Raw genomic sequence first — 16,900 nt, forward strand, 5'->3', positions numbered from 1 at the left:
ACCACAGGGCCAGAGCTCGGGTCTGGCCTGGCAGCTTCCTGCAGGAGGGCCCGCCCAGCCCACCCACCTGGGCCCTTGCTGCCCCTGCTTTGCCCCCAGGCTCCGCCGCTTCTGCCATTACATTGTGACCATGCGGTACTTCGAGATGGTCATTCTCGTGGTCATCGCCTTGAGCAGCATCGCCCTGGCGGCTGAGGACCCCGTGCAGTCAGACTCGCCCAGGAACAACGTGAGTGTGGCCAGCGGGCTGCGGAGCGGCTGGGTGGAGCCGGGGTCCCGTGGGAATAGGGGGCCTGGGGCTGCTGGGTCGGCCCGCGTTACAGGCAGGACCCGTTGGGATGGGCCTCCTCCCCTCCCCTCCTCTCCCCACGACGACGACGACGACGACGACGTGGCCCTAGGCCACCTGGCTGACGGGATGTCTGTTTAGGCGCCTGGAGGGAGACCCGGAGCTGCTGAAGCGGCCCTGGCGCGTGCTGCGGGCCTAGCCTTTGAAAACAGCCTCTCTTTTGGTTCCAGGCTCTGAAGTACATGGACTACATCTTCACAGGCGTCTTCACCTTTGAGATGGTGATAAAGGTCAGATATGTGGTTGCCTGGTGACCTAGAGTGGGCTGGGTGGGGAGCCCGTGAACTCCTAGGAAGGCGTGGGTGAGCGTGCCCTGTTGTGTGCTCGGCGACAGAGGCACACTCATGTGCGGTGCCGGGGGCACACGCGCTGCAGGTGGAGGCTGTGTCTCATGGAGGCCCTCGTTCATTACGGACTCACTGCAGCTCCGGCAGCCTCGGAGCTCACAGGGCTGTCCCTGGTCTCCACTGCCTGCTAATGAGGCCTGTTGACCGAGGGGGACAGGCCTCCCTTAAAGTGCAGGCCTGAGCTCAGCCCCGCCCTCGGTCCCTCGAGCTGAAGGGCTGGCAGCTGGGCAGAGGGCAGTGGCCTCAGGGCCAGAGACCACGGCAGGTGGGCGCTGAGTCTTAGATGAAGAGCCAGCCATGTCGCTGTGACCTTTGCTTCTGTCTCCGTTTGTGACGGGCTCGTTCTTCATCCACGTCTAACGAGCGCCCTGTGCGTGTCTGCGCAGGCTTGTGTGCGTGCGATCGAACGTGCACACACGTGCAGGCTCTGAGCGCGGGGCGGTTCCGGTGTGCAGGCGTGAGGCTCAGGTGGCTTCTCTTTGTGGCTGCAGTCCTGGGGGAGACGTTACTCCATTTCACAAGCCAGGATACTGAGGCCTAGGGACTAATGTGCCTGCCAAAAGCCACCCCTTGAGGAGGGGCGCAGTCCACCAGCACTTCCTCCTGTTGCACCGAGGACCCCCAGGGTCGTGGGGGGAGTGAGCTCCCGGGCGCGGAGGAGGGTCTCAGTCCAGACCCGGGGGAATGGGGGCCCCTGGCAGAAGCGCAGCCAGTCATGACCCTGCAGGGTCATTTAGGGCAACAACACAGAGACCCAAAGGCCAGTGAGGCTCTCAGGGCGTGACCTGGGCTTGTCCCCTCCCCTGATAGCATGTGACCTGGGCATGTCCTTTTCCCCCTTTTGGAAGTCATCTTAAATTTATCATCTCCCACCCTCTTATCTCTGGGCCCTGACCTTGCCTCCCTTTTCTGAAACATTCCGGGCCCTAACGTGTGTTGTTCCCCTTAAGATGATCGATCTGGGACTGCTGCTGCACCCTGGTGCCTACTTCCGGGACCTGTGGAATATCCTGGACTTCATTGTGGTCAGTGGGGCCCTGGTGGCCTTTGCCTTCTCGTAAGTACCCCGTCTGCTCTGACTCCGCTGCCCTCAGTCCCCTGGGCCGCGACGAGCAGGGGTGAGGGAGGAAGGCCCCGCCATCCTGCCTGGCCTCTCTGGAGCTCTGTCCTCTCTGCGTGGGGCTGTTTGTCCCTGACGTACCCTGTACTTCTGGACTGGGGCGGGCAGGCCTCTGACTTGTCGTGTCTGCCTCCGGGGCCCTTCAGAACAACTTCCTGTGCCCTCACCGGGGCCGCATGGCTCGCTCAGCCAGAGTGGGTGGGGCTGGCTCGGCTCCTTTCCGAGCCTTCCTGGGGTGAGCCTGATCTGCTGCCTCAGGCCTGCGTGGCGTGGGCGAGGCAGGTCTCGGGTGGGTACTGGGCACGTTGTAGGGTGAGAACCTGAGACAAGGAAGACCCCAGGTGGACACAGATACTGAGGGCCGGGGCCACGTTTCCTGAGCCCACGGGGAGGGTGCTGGCGGGGCTTCGCCCGGAGGCCTCCTCACTGACTGTCTTCTCTTTGTCTCCTGTTGCTGGACTCTCGGTAGGAGCTTCATGGGGTAATGCCTCCCTTCCGTCCCCTCACACCACCCCACATCACAACACACCAGCAGCCCGTCGTGGGCTGTTTCATCACCTCCCTCGCTCATTTTCCTCCACCATCCGGGCTGCATGCTGCCAGAAGCCTTGTCCCCAGGCCACGTGTCCCCGCCTGGCCTCTGGGGGCCGGGTTGGGGGCTGGGGCCGAGCAGGCTTCTGACTGAGTGCTGGAGGCCGGGACACGTGCTTGGAGGGCAGTGGGGGCCCCAGGCTGCCAGGATGTCGGACATTCCGAGGCGCTTTCCAAAAGGTCTCCTCTCTGGCTTTCTTTCCTCTCTTTCCTTTCCACACAGGCCTCCCTGAAATGCCCAGCATCTCCCCTGGGGCTCTTAACTGGCCCTGTATTGTTAAAAAAACAAACAAACAAAATTCCATTGAATAAATCTGAAGCTCTAGTTGGATTTGTTCAGTGGTCGATGGGTCAGGCAGCGTCCCATGTAGTTAGCAGAAAGGCTGCACGTGCTGGAGCTGCGCAGAGCAGGAGGCTCCTATAGTGAAGGGGGGACAAGGAGGCTGACAGAAGAGAAGAAAGGATTTTGGGGGGCCAGTTTACCTCACTGGTGCTGACTGGGAAATTCCAGAAATTCCATTCCTGGTAAAGACTGAACCTGCGATTAAGGCCTGGTTTGGTGTCCTGGGGACAAATCATGTGATTTATTTCTCCTCCTCCTCCTGTCTTCTTTCTCCCTCCCCTTGCCCTCCCCCTCCCCCTTCCTCTTCTTCCTTCCTCCTTTTCCTCTCCTCCCCCTCCATTGAAAAAAAATAGTTTTCTCCTTTGATCAGATTGTCAGCTTAGCTGAGATGTGAGCATCATTTGAAGTGTCAGTGCCGCTCAGCCGCTGCTCTGCAGTTTTGGCCGCTTTGCCAGTCTTTGGCTTGGCATCCATGGGTCGTGATGCTTCTGCCGAATCCCTGGTGTTCACAGCTTCATAATCCTTACATGTTGGTCATTTTCTTCACTTCTTTTCTGACAGTCCAGAAACTATTTGCTTGATGGTCATCAGCTGCAAACGCGCACTTGAAGCTTTGGAGAGAATGTAAAGAACATGCCAGGGGGATTAGTAACAGGGCAATTCCTAATGTGTGGGGCATATTTGGCACAGTGGGCCCAAAGACCAAGCCAGTCAGAGAAAGACCCCGTTGAAGAAGTCACCCTTCTAAGCCAAGGAGCTTGCTCAGTGACCTAGGGTGACTGGGTTTCCGCTTCCCCAGAAGTGTCACTCTGATACAGGAATAATGAGGGTGGGGTGAGAGGAGGGCCACGTCCCAGACCTTGGCCGAGTCCCTGGGACGCACCCTGCCAAGTGTGGGTCCTTGGCTTTGCCAGGAAAGAACTCAATAGTGAGCCACAGTTGAGTGCAAGCAGAGTTGTTCAGAGAGTTACTCACTCTGTAGACAGAGTGCAGGCGGTCTCAGACCAGAGAGAGGGCCCATGCAGTGTGGGGTGGCTGGTTTTTCCCAGCTCAGTGACCTCATATGCTAACAGGTGGGAGGGTTATTCCAACTACCTTGGGGAAGGGGCTGGGCTTCCCAGGAATCCCGCCACCACACCCACGTGCTGACCTTCCGTGGTCAGCCTTGAAGCTGTCCTGGCACTGGCGGGGGTGCCATTTACCATGCTGACGGGCCGCAGTGAGCACACAGTGAAGCCCTAGGTCTACTGGAAGTCAAATCTCCCGCTGTCTTGAGCCTCCGGGTCCACAGGGAGTTGCGTCTTCCACCGTTTCGGTGCTAATCGCTGTGTCATTCCTTGAATGTGCGTGCCCTGCCCCTTCTTTTCCTTCTGGTCTCTCTTCTAGGTGGGTTGGCCACAGCGGAGCCTGCTTCTCGCTCAGCTAAAGATAACCAAGGGCTGTCCGTCCAATCATGGGGACCAACCTTGGCCAGGGAGTCTCAGGGTCTTTGCTGGGCAGCTGACGTCGTAGCAGGGGAATCTGCAATGTCTCCAGGAGTGAAGGAGAGGTTTCTGGTCGTGTTCTCGTGCGTGCTCACTCCTAACAAGGCAGTGGGCTTGTTCACAGGGTTTGCTCTGTTTACCCATTTAAGCCGGGGTTCGGTCGGATTTTTAACACTCGTGGGAAGAGAACGTGCTTGCCTGAGATAGAGAGTCTTCCCGAGCGCCTTGCAAAGACGGGTGCTGCGGGTGTGCTCTCCGAGGGAGTGTGGACAAGTCCGATCTAGGTGGTCATGGCAGGTCAGGATTGTCAGTGACAAATCCAGCAGTCTGAACAGCTAACCCCGTCAGCAATGGCCTGGGAGATAAAGATGCGGGGTTGCCTTTCCGTGCTAGTGTGGGAAAGGGCGGGAGAAGGGTGGTTTCGGGAGGAGTTGCCACGTGGAGTCTGCCTGGAAGCTGTCAGCTGCCTCTCTTCCTCATTGATTTGACTTGGAGGGTAGTGTCAGTTGCACGACGTGCATCTAGGCTTCAGGCCCCTGAACTTTGGCTGCCACCTGGGTCGTGAGGGGAACCTGGACAGTCCCTTCCAAGGGGATTAAGGGCAGTCTTTGTTCTGACAGATTCCAAGTCAGAGGAGTGGGAGAGAAGCTGGAGACACTAGCGTGGTGGGTCTTAGCCAGAATATTTGAGAAAAGTCGGAAGCATTCGGAATCCAGTCCAGTTTTCAGAACATCAAAGACAATACCTATAAAGGGGCAAACATAGCTTTTCTCTCTACAATACCCCAGTTTTTTTTTTTTTTTTTTTTTACCACCGATAGCCACAGTAAAACTAGTTTGTTTGTATTAAACTTGGCCCGATTATTTATATAAATGCAGCAAGAAGAGTGACTGATCATTTAAGTGCTTTTGAGGTTGCTTTGTTGAAACTTTTCATAAGGAGTCTCAGACTGAACTCTCCGGAAGCCTTCAAAGCCAGGAAACCGGTCCAAGGTCGTGACCATCAGGTTTTCAGTTAAGCTGTGGTAGTGCAGCCGGTGTTTCCGATTGTGTCCTGTGACAAGGAGAACAGATTCTTACTGAACTTATGCAAATAAATACATTGTCATGAGAATAAGAATACCCACTGACATTTTCTGAATTCTGGAGGGATCGGGTAGGAAGAAATAGTAAATGTTCCATCTTTGTTCACAAAGGTATATCTTAAGCGAATTATTGATAGCTTAAGAGAAAAGATCTCTTTAAATATGGAAAATTGTTGAAGAACCAGCAATGTTTTAAACACAAAGTCATAAAAATTACAATCATCTTACATACTGTTTTTGCACATTTGTAAAAGTCTCCCCACCAATGTCTATACATAATTTGAGTCCTTTGAATGGTACTGTGTTGGGCAAAGGAGTACAGAGACCAACAATTGGGGTTCGCCACGGAGCCAGCACAAGTCTCCCACAGTCCCAACTGTCTTGTCTTTATTTACAGCTATTGTTTATCTATCTTAATTTCTCTGATGCAGTAGCAGACTGGCCACGTTACAAGAACATCCGGGTGGCAAAAGTCTGGCAATGAGGGGTCACTTTTTGCAGAAGCAGAACGGACTCCATCCACACGTGCCCCAGCCTTTATGGATTCTCTTGCCGCTGCCCTTGCATGAAAGTTAGCCAGGGAATTTCCCTGGGACCCAAGTTCAGTCCATTTAGTGTGAGCCTCAATTCTGATGATGACAATCTCAGAAGGAACTAAATTTATATCATTTAATTTAACTTAGCAGAACTCTAAAGTTTCAAGTTACAAGGAAGATTTTGGAAGCTATTTCTTGGAACACATACCATGAAGTATAATTGTGGCTAAGAGTTTATCTGTAGACTTTGATCCCACTTAATGCCCATCTAAGCCCTTTCTCCCAGCATGTTACGTTAGATTGCCTCCAAAGAGCTCACAAGGCGCCAGACAGGGTCAGCCATCATCCTAAGTGATTTCTTTTTCGCTGGCAGAGTTTGCAGCCGAGTGTCATGAGTCTGACCAGTAAACCCAGGTATGATGGGTGGAAGCAGCTGAGGGGCCGTCTGGAGGCTGGGTTTTCCCGCCTGGGAGGGGAGGTTGGTGTTTCAAGGGGAGTGTCACCAGATTCTGCAGTGTAGGCCTTGGGTGGGTCTTGGGGGAGCAGCAGGGGCCGGACACCCAAGCTCTCTTCTCCCGACAGAACTGCCTGGGCCTTGCAGCTCAGTCTCCCAGAGCTTGGCTGGTGCCCCGGGAAGACCACTGAGGCCCTGCCCCTCGCCCACGTGCAGGCCCCTGGGGAACTTGGGGGATGTGAGCAGGATGGGGTTGGGCCCTCAGTTCTGAGCTGGCAGCCGCTGCCCCCACCCCCCAAATGGGGCGTGGCCTCCTCATAGGAAGCCTGTGAAGGCCTCTCAGGAGACCTTCCCTGCAAACCCCTGCCCTTGCTTCGGGTTGGTGGGAGGACCAGCCCCACAGTCTGACGGTTCCTGGGCCGGCTCTGCCTCCCGTGCGAGGGCCCTGACCTGGGCCTGCGGTCGTGGACTTCAGGGCTTGCTCTGGTGCCGGGAGTTTTCCTCACCAGCCCTCCCCCTGCCTGGATTTTCCTGTGTCAACTGGAAAAAAATGCACGATCTTGTGAGTTGGGTTACATTTGAGGGCAAAATGAGGATGATAGCCCAGGAGACAGCCTCGCAGACAGCTCTGAAGAGCTGCTCCAAAGAGGTGGGGGAAACTCAGGGTTATGTACGATTTTAGTGAAGGGGGTTTCCTGCAGGCAAGCACACGTTTTGGCAGAAGGTCGCTCCCAGTCACGAGGAGCAGATGTCTCCATTCATGATTTCAGTGCTTTTCTAGATATGAGGAGATGCAAGAAACGGGACTCAGAAAGTCTCCTTCTGAGAGTGCCTAACTGTCTGCAGACCTGTCCTCCAGCGTTGCCAGAGCGCAGAGCGCTGCACTCCTGGTCTCTGCCCTGCCCGAGCTCTGGTCAGGGGTGCTGGAGGTCAGCGGCTGCTGTGCCCGGGGACTGCATCCTTGCAGAGGCCGCCGGCCAGGGCCAGGTTCAGCTGGCACCTGTCTGCCCCTTCCTTGATTTCTGCTTCTCTCTGTCTCTCTGTGGCTCTTTCCCCCTCTCTCCCTCCCTCCCTCTCTCCCTTGGTTCACCATCCTTTCTTTGTCCACTCCCGTCTCTTGCGTTGCCTCTGTACTCACCGACTTTGGTCTCTTTCTTACTCTCCTCCCTCCCTCCCTCCCTCCAGGCCTTCCTCCCCCTTTCTGTCAGTTTCATGTCCCTTGGAGGAGTGTCAGGGCAGCTGAGAGAGGAGGGCAGACCCGGATGTGTCCCCGCTACCTCCCTCTCCCAGGAGTGAGAGGCTGGAGAGACCAGCCCTTCTAGAAGCTCCAGCACCTGAAGGATGTGGTGGTGCATGGCTCTCGGGCTCTTAAGTGCTGGCCCGGGCTGCTCTGCGGCCCTGGTGCAGCCCCTCCCTCCTCTTTACTCCTGCTGCTGGTCTCAGCTTGGTGGCTGAGCTGGTGTGGGGGTGGAGGACGTGGGCGGGGAGAACGGGGGTCTGGAAGCTCAGCTTCCCTTGCACTCCAGGTGCTGCTGACCTGCCCCAGCCCTCTTCCACTCACGTGCGGCCTTGGCCCGGCAGCTGCAGCAGGAGACACGGGGGCCTCTGGGGCCTGCAGGGCCAAGGCCCTCCATTCCCAGGTCCTCTGCTCGGGGCCGGAGACAAAACGCCAGCAGGCTTTGTGGGACCGGGGCACACGTGTGCGTGCTGCCTGCCCGCATGTGTGGCTTCTCCCTTCTAGAGGCTCCAAAGGGAAAGACATCAACACCATCAAGTCCCTGAGGGTCCTGCGTGTGCTGCGGCCACTCAAGACCATCAAGCGGCTGCCCAAGCTCAAGGTGAGCACTCGGACGGGGGCTTGGGGGGGGTGTGTGGGTACACACACATGTAGGTGTGTGTGTGCTGCGTATGTGCGTGCATTGTGTGTTCATGCGTGGTGTGCATGCACGTATGAGTTGCACATGCGCGTATGAGGTGCACGTGTGTACATGTGGGCGTGGGGTGGGTGCACACACACGTGTGCTGTGCATGTCAGCAGTGTGTGCATGTGTGTACCTGTAGCTGGCCTGGCCCACAGCAGCTTCCCATGTGGCGTTTGGACAAGCAGAGCTGAGGGGAGGCTGGGCTGCGTGAGCGGGGTGGGCTCTCAGCTCTGTGACCCTCCCCCAGGGAGAGCTTATCCTCCGCACAGGGGCACGGAGGTGGGGGGGCACAGTGTTGTCCTCACAGCTGCGGTGCAGGGAGGAAGGGCTGCTGAGAGGGTGAGGTCAGGGGAGATGCAGGGAGGGCCGGGGTTCCAGGGAGGCCCTGAAGTGTGGGGGTGGCAGAGATCCTGGCCGAGGAGGGAGTGCAGACCTTAGCCCTCGGAGGTGTGCTGCAGTCTCACAGTCCTTGAGCTTGTGCTGGAGCTCACTGAATCCTCCAAAACTGTGTGCAGTGAAGTGTTAGGAGCGGCTTGGAGGTGCAGGCCGCGGAGACAGGGAGCAACGTGTGGGCTGCAGGAGGCCACTGGCTTAGCGCCCGTGTGAGGGGGCGGGTGTGGGGGGCCCGGGGGGCCCAGAGGCCTTCGGGTCAGGTGGGGACTTGGATCTGGTGCACACCGGGCCGGTGGGCAGGGGCTGCCCTGCCACGGCAGCTGCTTGTGTCTGGAGTGTGCCTGGTGGTCTCAGGAGACGGTTGTGGGTCCGCCTTTGTGCGCAGCCAGCGCAGGCTGAGGGCGTCTCCGGGGCTGTGAGTCACAGCATCGCGGCTCTTCTGCCCCACCCCGTTCCCACCGAGGGGCAGCCCCAACTTGCCCGCTCCCTCCGTGTCGGCCCCTCGTCCTGACCCAGACCCGCAGCATCGGGTTCTCCTTGGCGTCCAGTCCACCTGCCCACTCCACCTGGCCCAGGAGGGCCTCCTGAGAGGGTCCGTGGTGGCAGGCGGCTTCCCACACCAGGGCCGCTGGGCCCCGGTGCAGATCCTTCCTGCGGGCGAGGCCCAAGCGCTCACGGCCCCCTCACCCCCAGGCGGTGTTCGACTGCGTGGTGAACTCCCTGAGGAACGTCCTCAACATCCTCATCGTCTACATGCTCTTCATGTTCATCTTCGCTGTCATTGCCGTGCAGCTCTTCAAGGGGAAGTTCTTCTACTGCACGGACGAGTCCAAGGAGCTGGAACGGGACTGCAGGTACCGCGGGGCGGGGCTCTGTGCCCTCCTCAGGGGGCTCGTGGGAGGTCCAGGCTTGGTCGGGGTCAGGGGCCGCCAGGCTGGAACCGCTTCCCCGCGGCTGTGAGCCCTGCCCCGCACCAGAGCCGTCGGAGGGGCTGGAGAGGGGCTCGGGCGAGGGGGAGCTGGCGTGGACGCTGCTCTGGACGTTCCATGCGCACAGAGTCACAGTGTGTGGCTTCTGTCTGCCTCACATCACTCAGCGTGGCGTTCTCGTGGTTCATCCTGCTGTGGCCGTCGCAGTGCTTCATTCCCGCTGGGGGTCAGATGGGACCGTTTCTGTGCTTAGACCGTGCTTTATTTATCCGTCTGCCTGTTGGTTGTTCCCACATTTTGGGTGTCACGATCACTGCTGCTGTGAATTCTTTCGGTGGGTAGGTGTCTTCATTTCTCTCGAGAAAGTACCTAGAAAGGAAACTGCTGTGTTGTACGCCGAATCTGTTTAACAGTTTCGGAAACTGCTAGACTGTTTTCCAAAGTGGCCGAACCAGTTTATATTTCCCCCAGCAGTTCTGAGGGTTCTGATTTCTCCACATTCTTGCCAACACTTGTTATTTTCCTTTTAAAAATTTAATTATAGCCATCCTGGTCGGTATAAGGTGGTATCTCACTGTGGTTTGATTCGCATTTCCCTGGTGACTCATGATGTCAGCTGCCTTTTCATGTGCATATTAGCCATTTGTCTGTCTTCTTTGCAGAAATGTCTGCTCAAGTCTTTTACCCATTTTTTGATTGGGTTAATTGTCTTTTTAAATAACTGACTGAAATAGTTGCTTGTATATTCCTGGCACGAGTTCCTTGCCAAATAGACGATTTTCAGTATGTTGTCCCCTTCTCTGTGTTGACGATGTCCTTTGTAGCCCGAAAACTTTATATTTTGCTGAAGTCCAGTTCATCCCTTTTGTTTGCTTGTGATTTTGGTGTCATATCTAAGACCCCATTCCCAAATCTGAGGCCCCTGTGGTTTCTTCTAAGAGCCTGTTAGCTGTAACTCTTACTCTCAGCGTAGGTCTTTGATCCACCGTGAGTTAATCGTCATGTGTGGAGTGAGGTGGGCGTCCACTTTCGTGTTTTCTGCGTGTGGAGACCCAGTAGTTTCGGCACCGTCTGTTGAAGAGACTGTTCTTTCTCTACTGAATGGACAACCCTTCTCAGAGGCCAGTGGACCGTAGACACGTGTGTTTGCTTGCATCCTTTGTCCTTAACCTCTGACCTCCTCTGTGTCCCGTCCACAGGGGCCAGTATCTGGACTACGAGAAGGACGAAGTGGAAGCTCAGCCCCGACAGTGGAAGAAATACGACTTCCACTACGACAACGTGCTCTGGGCCCTGCTGACTCTGTTCACGGTGTCCACGGGGGAAGGCTGGCCCATGTGAGTGTCCGTCTGGCTCCTCGTGGCGCGTCAGGCTGGAGCAGAGGGGCGGCCGGGACAGGGAGGCTCATGCTACGGGCACCACGGAGCAGGCAGCCCTGGGCTCTTGTGCTGTCAGGTGAGGCGCGGCCCTGCCCTCCCGGCGTGGGCGGCCGGGGAGGAGGAGGAGACTCAGCCGGGAGCACAGCAGCGGCTCCTGGGAGCCCGCTTCCAGCGGCTGGAGGCCGGAGGGAAGGTGGGGCTCTTCACCAGCCCGCTGGCCTCTGTTAGGGGAGCCCGAGGGACGTGTGTGTCCAGTGCCACACTGGGTGGCAGCGAGCTTCCTCTGGGGCTCGGAGGACCACCCCTCGGAAGGTAGGATCGGCACTCTGCCGAGGGGCCCTGCTGAGCCCGGGGCTTTCGGAAGACAGATGGAGCTGGGTGTGAGCAGGGACCTGGCGTGAGGTGGGAGTGAGCAGGGCAGGGCAGGACGCCTCTTCCACCTGTCCTCCTGAGGCTCAGACCTCGGCACCCGGAGGCCTCCCCTTGGAGGTCCTCTCCCAGCCCTGAGTACAAGCCCTGTGGGGAGGCAGCGTGCCTCCAGCAGACACGGTAGTCCTGGGGAGCGGGCTGGGGCCCACAGCATGGCAGCGCCGTCCCTGGGCTGCGCTGTGGAGAAGCCTCACTCGTGATGCAGCTCTTGGCTCTCCCAGGACTGTGTCCTCACGGGCTCCCCTGACGCTTGGCGTTTGCTCTTGGCCCAGGGTGCTGAAGCACTCGGTGGATGCCACCTACGAGGAGCAGGGCCCGAGCCCCGGGTACCGCATGGAGCTGTCCATCTTCTACGTGGTCTATTTCGTGGTCTTCCCCTTCTTCTTTGTCAACATCTTTGTGGCCTTGATCATCATCACCTTCCAGGAGCAGGGGGACAAGGTGATGTCTGAGTGCAGCCTGGAGAAGAACGAGGTGGGTGGCCCTCCTGCTCCGCCTGCACGTGAGCTCCCCTGGGGGCAGCGTGGGCAGGGCCATGGGGCCCCTTCTGCGTGGGAGTCACTCGTTATTGGGTGGGCTTTGACTGCCGCTGCCGCCTGCACGGGGGCAGGAGGGACCGTGTGTGGCTGTGGGGAGGCCTGGGAGAGGCCTCCTCTTGTTGGGCTCTGTGTGGCCGAGGGGCCAGGTGGTGTGCAGGGGCCGCCACCGTGTCTGAGCCCTCGGTGCTCCTTCCCCCCCGTGCAGAGGGCTTGCATCGACTTTGCCATCAGCGCCAAACCCCTGACGCGGTACATGCCCCAGAACAAGCAGTCTTTCCAGTACAAGACGTGGACGTTCGTGGTCTCGCCGCCCTTTGAGTACTTCATCATGGCCATGATCGCCCTCAACACGGTGGTGCTGATGATGAAGGTGTGGGCCTAGCACGCAGGCTGCGGGTGCCGGCGGGGGGAGGGTCCGCACCCGACGGCCTGTGCGGGTGCCACTCGCGGACTGTCAGTGTGGACGCCTGTGGAGGGAGCCCAGGTGGGCTGCGGGCAGAGCAGCGGGCTGCCCGCTGAGCTGACGGGAGGCCGTCGTGGTTCCCAGTGGGGTGGAGGGTGGGGTAGGTGGCGCAGGCAGCCCCGCCCGTGGCTGACGGCCCCCCTTCCCCCGGCAGTTCTACGATGCGCCCTACGAGTACGAGCTGATGCTGAAGTGCCTGAATGTGGTGTTCACGTCCATGTTCTCCATGGAGTGCGCACTGAAGATCGTCGCCTTTGGGGTGCTGGTACGCCCTCCGCCCACTCTGGGCCTCTGCTGGGGGACCTTCCGGGGACAGTTTGGAGCTGGAGAGTCCCTGAGCCCACAGAGCACACGTGACCCTGCAAGGGCCCTGGGGAAGGGGCTGCTCTGAGTCCCACGCACCCCTCTCACCCCAGTCCTGGCGGCAGGTGGGGCTGAGTCCACTCCCAGTTCTGCCCCCGCCTAGGCCCCGAGCTGCTGCGTGCCTGGCTGTGCTGTCCGCACCGGCCCTGTGCTCTCCCACCGGGGTGGCCGGTCTGTCCCCTCGCCCCTTCTTGGTGAGGGCCCACCTTCTGCACCCCCTGCCTGGCAGAGCCCTCGTCAGCCACCAGCACTAACTGCCCTCCTTTCTCTCTAGAACTATTTCAGAGATGCCTGGAATATCTTTGACTTTGTCACTGTGTTGGGAAGTATTACTGATATTTTAGTAACAGAGATTGCGGTAAGTAGCGTTTCTTGTCCCCAGTGGTTCCCTTCCAGAGAGCGCGCCCTCACATCTCCAGGCCCTGCCCGCATCAGCTTCTCCTCGTGTGGGAGCTCCCGGGCCCCCGATGGGTCAGATGGGAACTCCTCCCCAGAGGTGGAGTCAGGGTTGGGTGCTGCCCCGGCAAATGCTTTTTTGTTGGATAAAAAATTGGTTCCCAAAGGTCTTCCAGACTGGGGGCCTGAGAACCACCTGGGAGCTCCTTGGTAACGACTGGCCAGGAAGACGAGGCTCTTTTGAGCGTGTCTGTGTCCGACGTGTGCATGTCTAACAGCGGGCACTGGAAACATACACACTCAAACCAGCAAGAGTTTAGAGTATGTGAAAGTGTGAGGTTTGTTTTACACATACATACACACGCACGTCTATATTGTGTGTGTGTGTGTGATCACCCGTTGGAGATGCCCGTTCTTGTCGAAGTGTGTGGATTGCATCTAAGACCTGACTGAGTCCTGGAGCACGAGCTTGTCTCAGCAGATCTCAGAGAGCGTGAGTCACAGGCGTGTTGGCACAGCGCACTGCATTAGAATTTAATGGCAGATCCACACTCACTTGTCTCAGGCTGGATTCTCTAGAAGCAGCACTGAGGTAGGTCCTTGTACAAGTTATTTCTCAGGACGTGTTCCAAGGCACAACCTGCAGGGGGAGGCTTGGGGTGTGGCTGTGACTCCAGCCAGGCGTCGGGGGCAGTGGTCTGTCCCCAGCGGCTCCGGACACGGGGTGGGCTACGCCTTGGAGCTGTCACCACTGTGCCCATCGGTCCTGGGCTGAGGGCCCCTGGGTGTGCCCTGAGTGCAGGGAAGTGCGCTGCTGGGGATGGAGGGATGGTGGTGCCGTCAGCACGGGTCACTCAGGGTGCAGGGTGTGTGTTCGTGGCCCCGGCTCTGCTCGGCTCTGCCCTTACCTCGGTGGGTCACTTCGCTCGTCTGTAGGGCGGTGCTGGTCGCAATCTTGGAGGGAGGGTGGTGAGAGCACCTGCTGCCGAGGTGGTGATGTGCGCCATGCCGTCCTGCTCTGCCCCTGCGCCCCCACCTATGGCCATGAGGTGACCTAGCCCCTCCTGCTGTGTGGCCACACCCTGTGCTGCTGGCTCCCTTGTGGTCCAGGCCCTGTTCAGACTGGTCCTGGGAACATCTAGAAAGGCCCCGTGACCCCCGACTCCGACAGACTTCCCCCTGCAGGGCCTCATCCAGCACCCGGGCCAGCCCAGGGGTGCTGAGGAAGCCAGAGGGACACGGCCACCATGGCCTTCGGTTTCCATAGTGGAAGCCTTCCCCACTCCTTTGAGCCAGGACCAGAGGTTCGCCTGACTGAAATTTGTGGGGGTGATGAGCACAGAGTCCACATGGGGCCCCTGGAGTGGTGGTGAGAGGGCACCTCTGCCTTCAGCCTTGGTCTCCTGGACCCAGGCCTTTGCAGGTCGGGTACCCGCAGTCCTCTTGCAGGACGCCAGCCCAAGCCCACGAGGTCCCTCGCTGAGCCAGCGTTTTATCTTTGTCTGTGAGAGGCTGTCAGCATTTTGTCAGGGTGATCTCCGGGGTGGTGTGGGTCCTGTCACCTGCTCCTTTGCACTCGTCCGCTTGCTCTGAGCTGCCGTCACATCGAGTCCCACGTGGGTGGATCTCTGATAGCAGTGCAACGGCAGAGGCAAACTCACGCCCAGGATGTCAGTGATCCCATTGGTGACGGCACTGCCATTTCAGGTGAAAAGTTCCCACGTAGGCAACTTATCGCCAAGTGGTCCTCGTAGAAGTGGCCTCTGCTCAGAGTGGGCTGGTGTCCAGCAGTGGCCGGGCTGGGGCAGCCTTGCTAAGAAGGAGCCCAGCCGTCGGCTGGGCTCAGCCTTCATCCTGGCCGTCGCAGTCACCGAATTTGTGGACTGACCGTGTGAGCGCGGGCTGGGGAGGACAGAGGCTCGCTGCATCCCGGGCCTCCTGGTTTTAGTGCCCCTGCAGCTGTGGACGCCCTGGTGGACACTGACGTGATGCAGAGGCCTGCACGCCTGCATTCCCAGGGCCGTCTGGGTGGCTCTTCCCCAGACCTGTCCCTCCAGAGGGCTGGCCACACTTGCTGCGGGCACCCTCTTCTGACTCACACACCCACAGCTGCGCTGTGGTGCGTGAGCACCACCCAGAGCTCTGCCTCACCACTGCCTTGCAGGCCGAGCCTGCGCCTGTCTGTTGAGCCAGCCCCTCCATAACCAGGTTAGAGTTTTTCCTCCTAGTTTTGGGAAGCAGCCCATGATGTGTGGGGGTGGTTGAGCTGAGGAAGAGACAGTGCAACAGAGCGGAGAGGCATGGGGCTGGGCCACCTGTCGTGTGCGTGCCCTCTGGACTCGCTTAGGTGTGGCCCTGATGTAGCACCTCCCTTGCACACTGATTGCTGGTGGGCCTGCAGCACAGCGCTCACGAGGACCAGCTCTGGTATCGCAGACACAGATGTCTCACGGTCAGACAGCCTGCAGGACCCAGCAACCAGGAGTGGCCCCTTCTCCTGTCTTCTGCAGATAACGTGAATCCAGGTATCTGCACTGACTTCTCTGTGGGGCCTCCAGGGCCCCATGGGGTACTCGGGTACCACAGATACTCCCAGTGCTGTGGGGTCTGTTGGTCTCATGGCCCATGTGGCAGGGCTACTGACACTGTAGCGTGGATCCGCTCGAGAACCTTCTTCTTCTTTAAAGCCAGCAGCTTTGTGTCACCTGGCAAGTGGGTCACAGCAGTCTTTCTTCAGTGGTGCGTGCTGTCTCCAGAACCCACAGGACCTACCGAGAGGAGGAGGTGCGAGGCGCAGTCACTGACCTGTTCTTTACCTGGGGGTCCACGTTCAGGCATGGTTCACACCACTGGGTCGTAACAGTCCTGTATGTTAGGTTTCTGCCTAAAACATGGGGAAAGGTCATTTCGATCCCAGACATGTTCTTCTAGAGGACAGAAGAAGAGTGAACATTCCCTGTTTGTTTATGTAAGATTAGTACAATCTTGACACCAAAGTTTTTTTAAAAAATAAGAATGTAAGAAAGGAAGGTCATGATCCACACTCACTCATTAACTTAGATGCAAAGTTCCAAACAACATGTAAGCAAACCAAATCCAACAGTGTACAGGAAGGAAGTACAACGAGGTTTATGCCAGGAAAGCAAGATCCTACAACAGAAGGTCTGTCACTGTAACTTACGTGAGCGGGTCGAAGGACACTATCGATGTATCCTGTCACAGGTGCAGAAAAGACCTTCGATGACATTCGGGTTTTATTCACGGTAAAAATGATTAGCAGTCTAGGATTTATTCACTTGATGAAGAGCATTTACGAAAAAGCCCTGTGCAAACATTATCTGTAGTGGTGAAATTTGGAAAGAATTCCCTTTAAAATAGAAAGGGACAGTGACGTCTGTAACCACTACTTCTGTGAACACTGAACAGTATTTCAACAGTTCAGTAAATCACGTGCCAGTTCCAGGAGGACAGAGGCTGTTGTCTGTTTTCTTCGCTGCCATATTCCAGTGCTTAGAATAGTGCCTGACACTTTGTGGGTATTCGGTGAATACTTGCTGAATGAATAAGACAAGAAAAATAAATAAAGCATGTAAGGGCCAGAAAAGGAGTAGGTAAGACTGTCATTATTCAAAGATAACATCAGTATCTATGGATGAAATCTAGAATAGTCTGAAACTGATTGAAGTGTTTCACGAGTTTGTGAAGTACAAGATACTCGAGTAAGTTTGCTGCATTTCGTTACAACATCAGCAGTCCTGACAGTACACCTAGCAAAATAT

At 57.5% G+C, this 16,900-nt stretch overlaps 1 protein-coding gene across 7 annotated transcripts in view; it reads left to right on the forward strand.

Annotated features, from left to right (window-relative positions):
• The window catches only part of CACNA1B (calcium voltage-gated channel subunit alpha1 B), a 173,409-nt gene that overhangs the window by 115,058 nt on the left and 41,451 nt on the right, over positions 1-16,900 (forward strand). For 5 of the 7 annotated variants that reach the window (XM_032479054.1, XM_032479050.1, XM_032479051.1 and 2 more), the window contains exons 22-31: positions 100-229; positions 520-579; positions 1,647-1,753; positions 8,050-8,146; positions 9,317-9,477; positions 10,752-10,889; positions 11,633-11,834; positions 12,105-12,269; positions 12,517-12,627; positions 13,000-13,083. In XM_032479054.1, coding sequence (XP_032334945.1) covers positions 100-229; positions 520-579; positions 1,647-1,753; positions 8,050-8,146; positions 9,317-9,477; positions 10,752-10,889; positions 11,633-11,834; positions 12,105-12,269; positions 12,517-12,627; positions 13,000-13,083 — 1,255 coding nt within the window. Of the gene's footprint in view, positions 1-99; positions 230-519; positions 580-1,646; positions 1,754-2,285; positions 2,298-8,049; positions 8,147-9,316; positions 9,478-10,751; positions 10,890-11,632; positions 11,835-12,104; positions 12,270-12,516; positions 12,628-12,999; positions 13,084-16,900 lie in introns of all 7 variants that reach the window. The other 2 variants (XM_032479047.1, XM_032479048.1) reach the window with 1 other exon arrangement.

This window comes from Camelus ferus, chromosome 4 (assembly GCF_009834535.1).
Source record: "Camelus ferus isolate YT-003-E chromosome 4, BCGSAC_Cfer_1.0, whole genome shotgun sequence".
Classification (NCBI taxonomy): Eukaryota; Metazoa; Chordata; class Mammalia; order Artiodactyla; family Camelidae; genus Camelus; species Camelus ferus.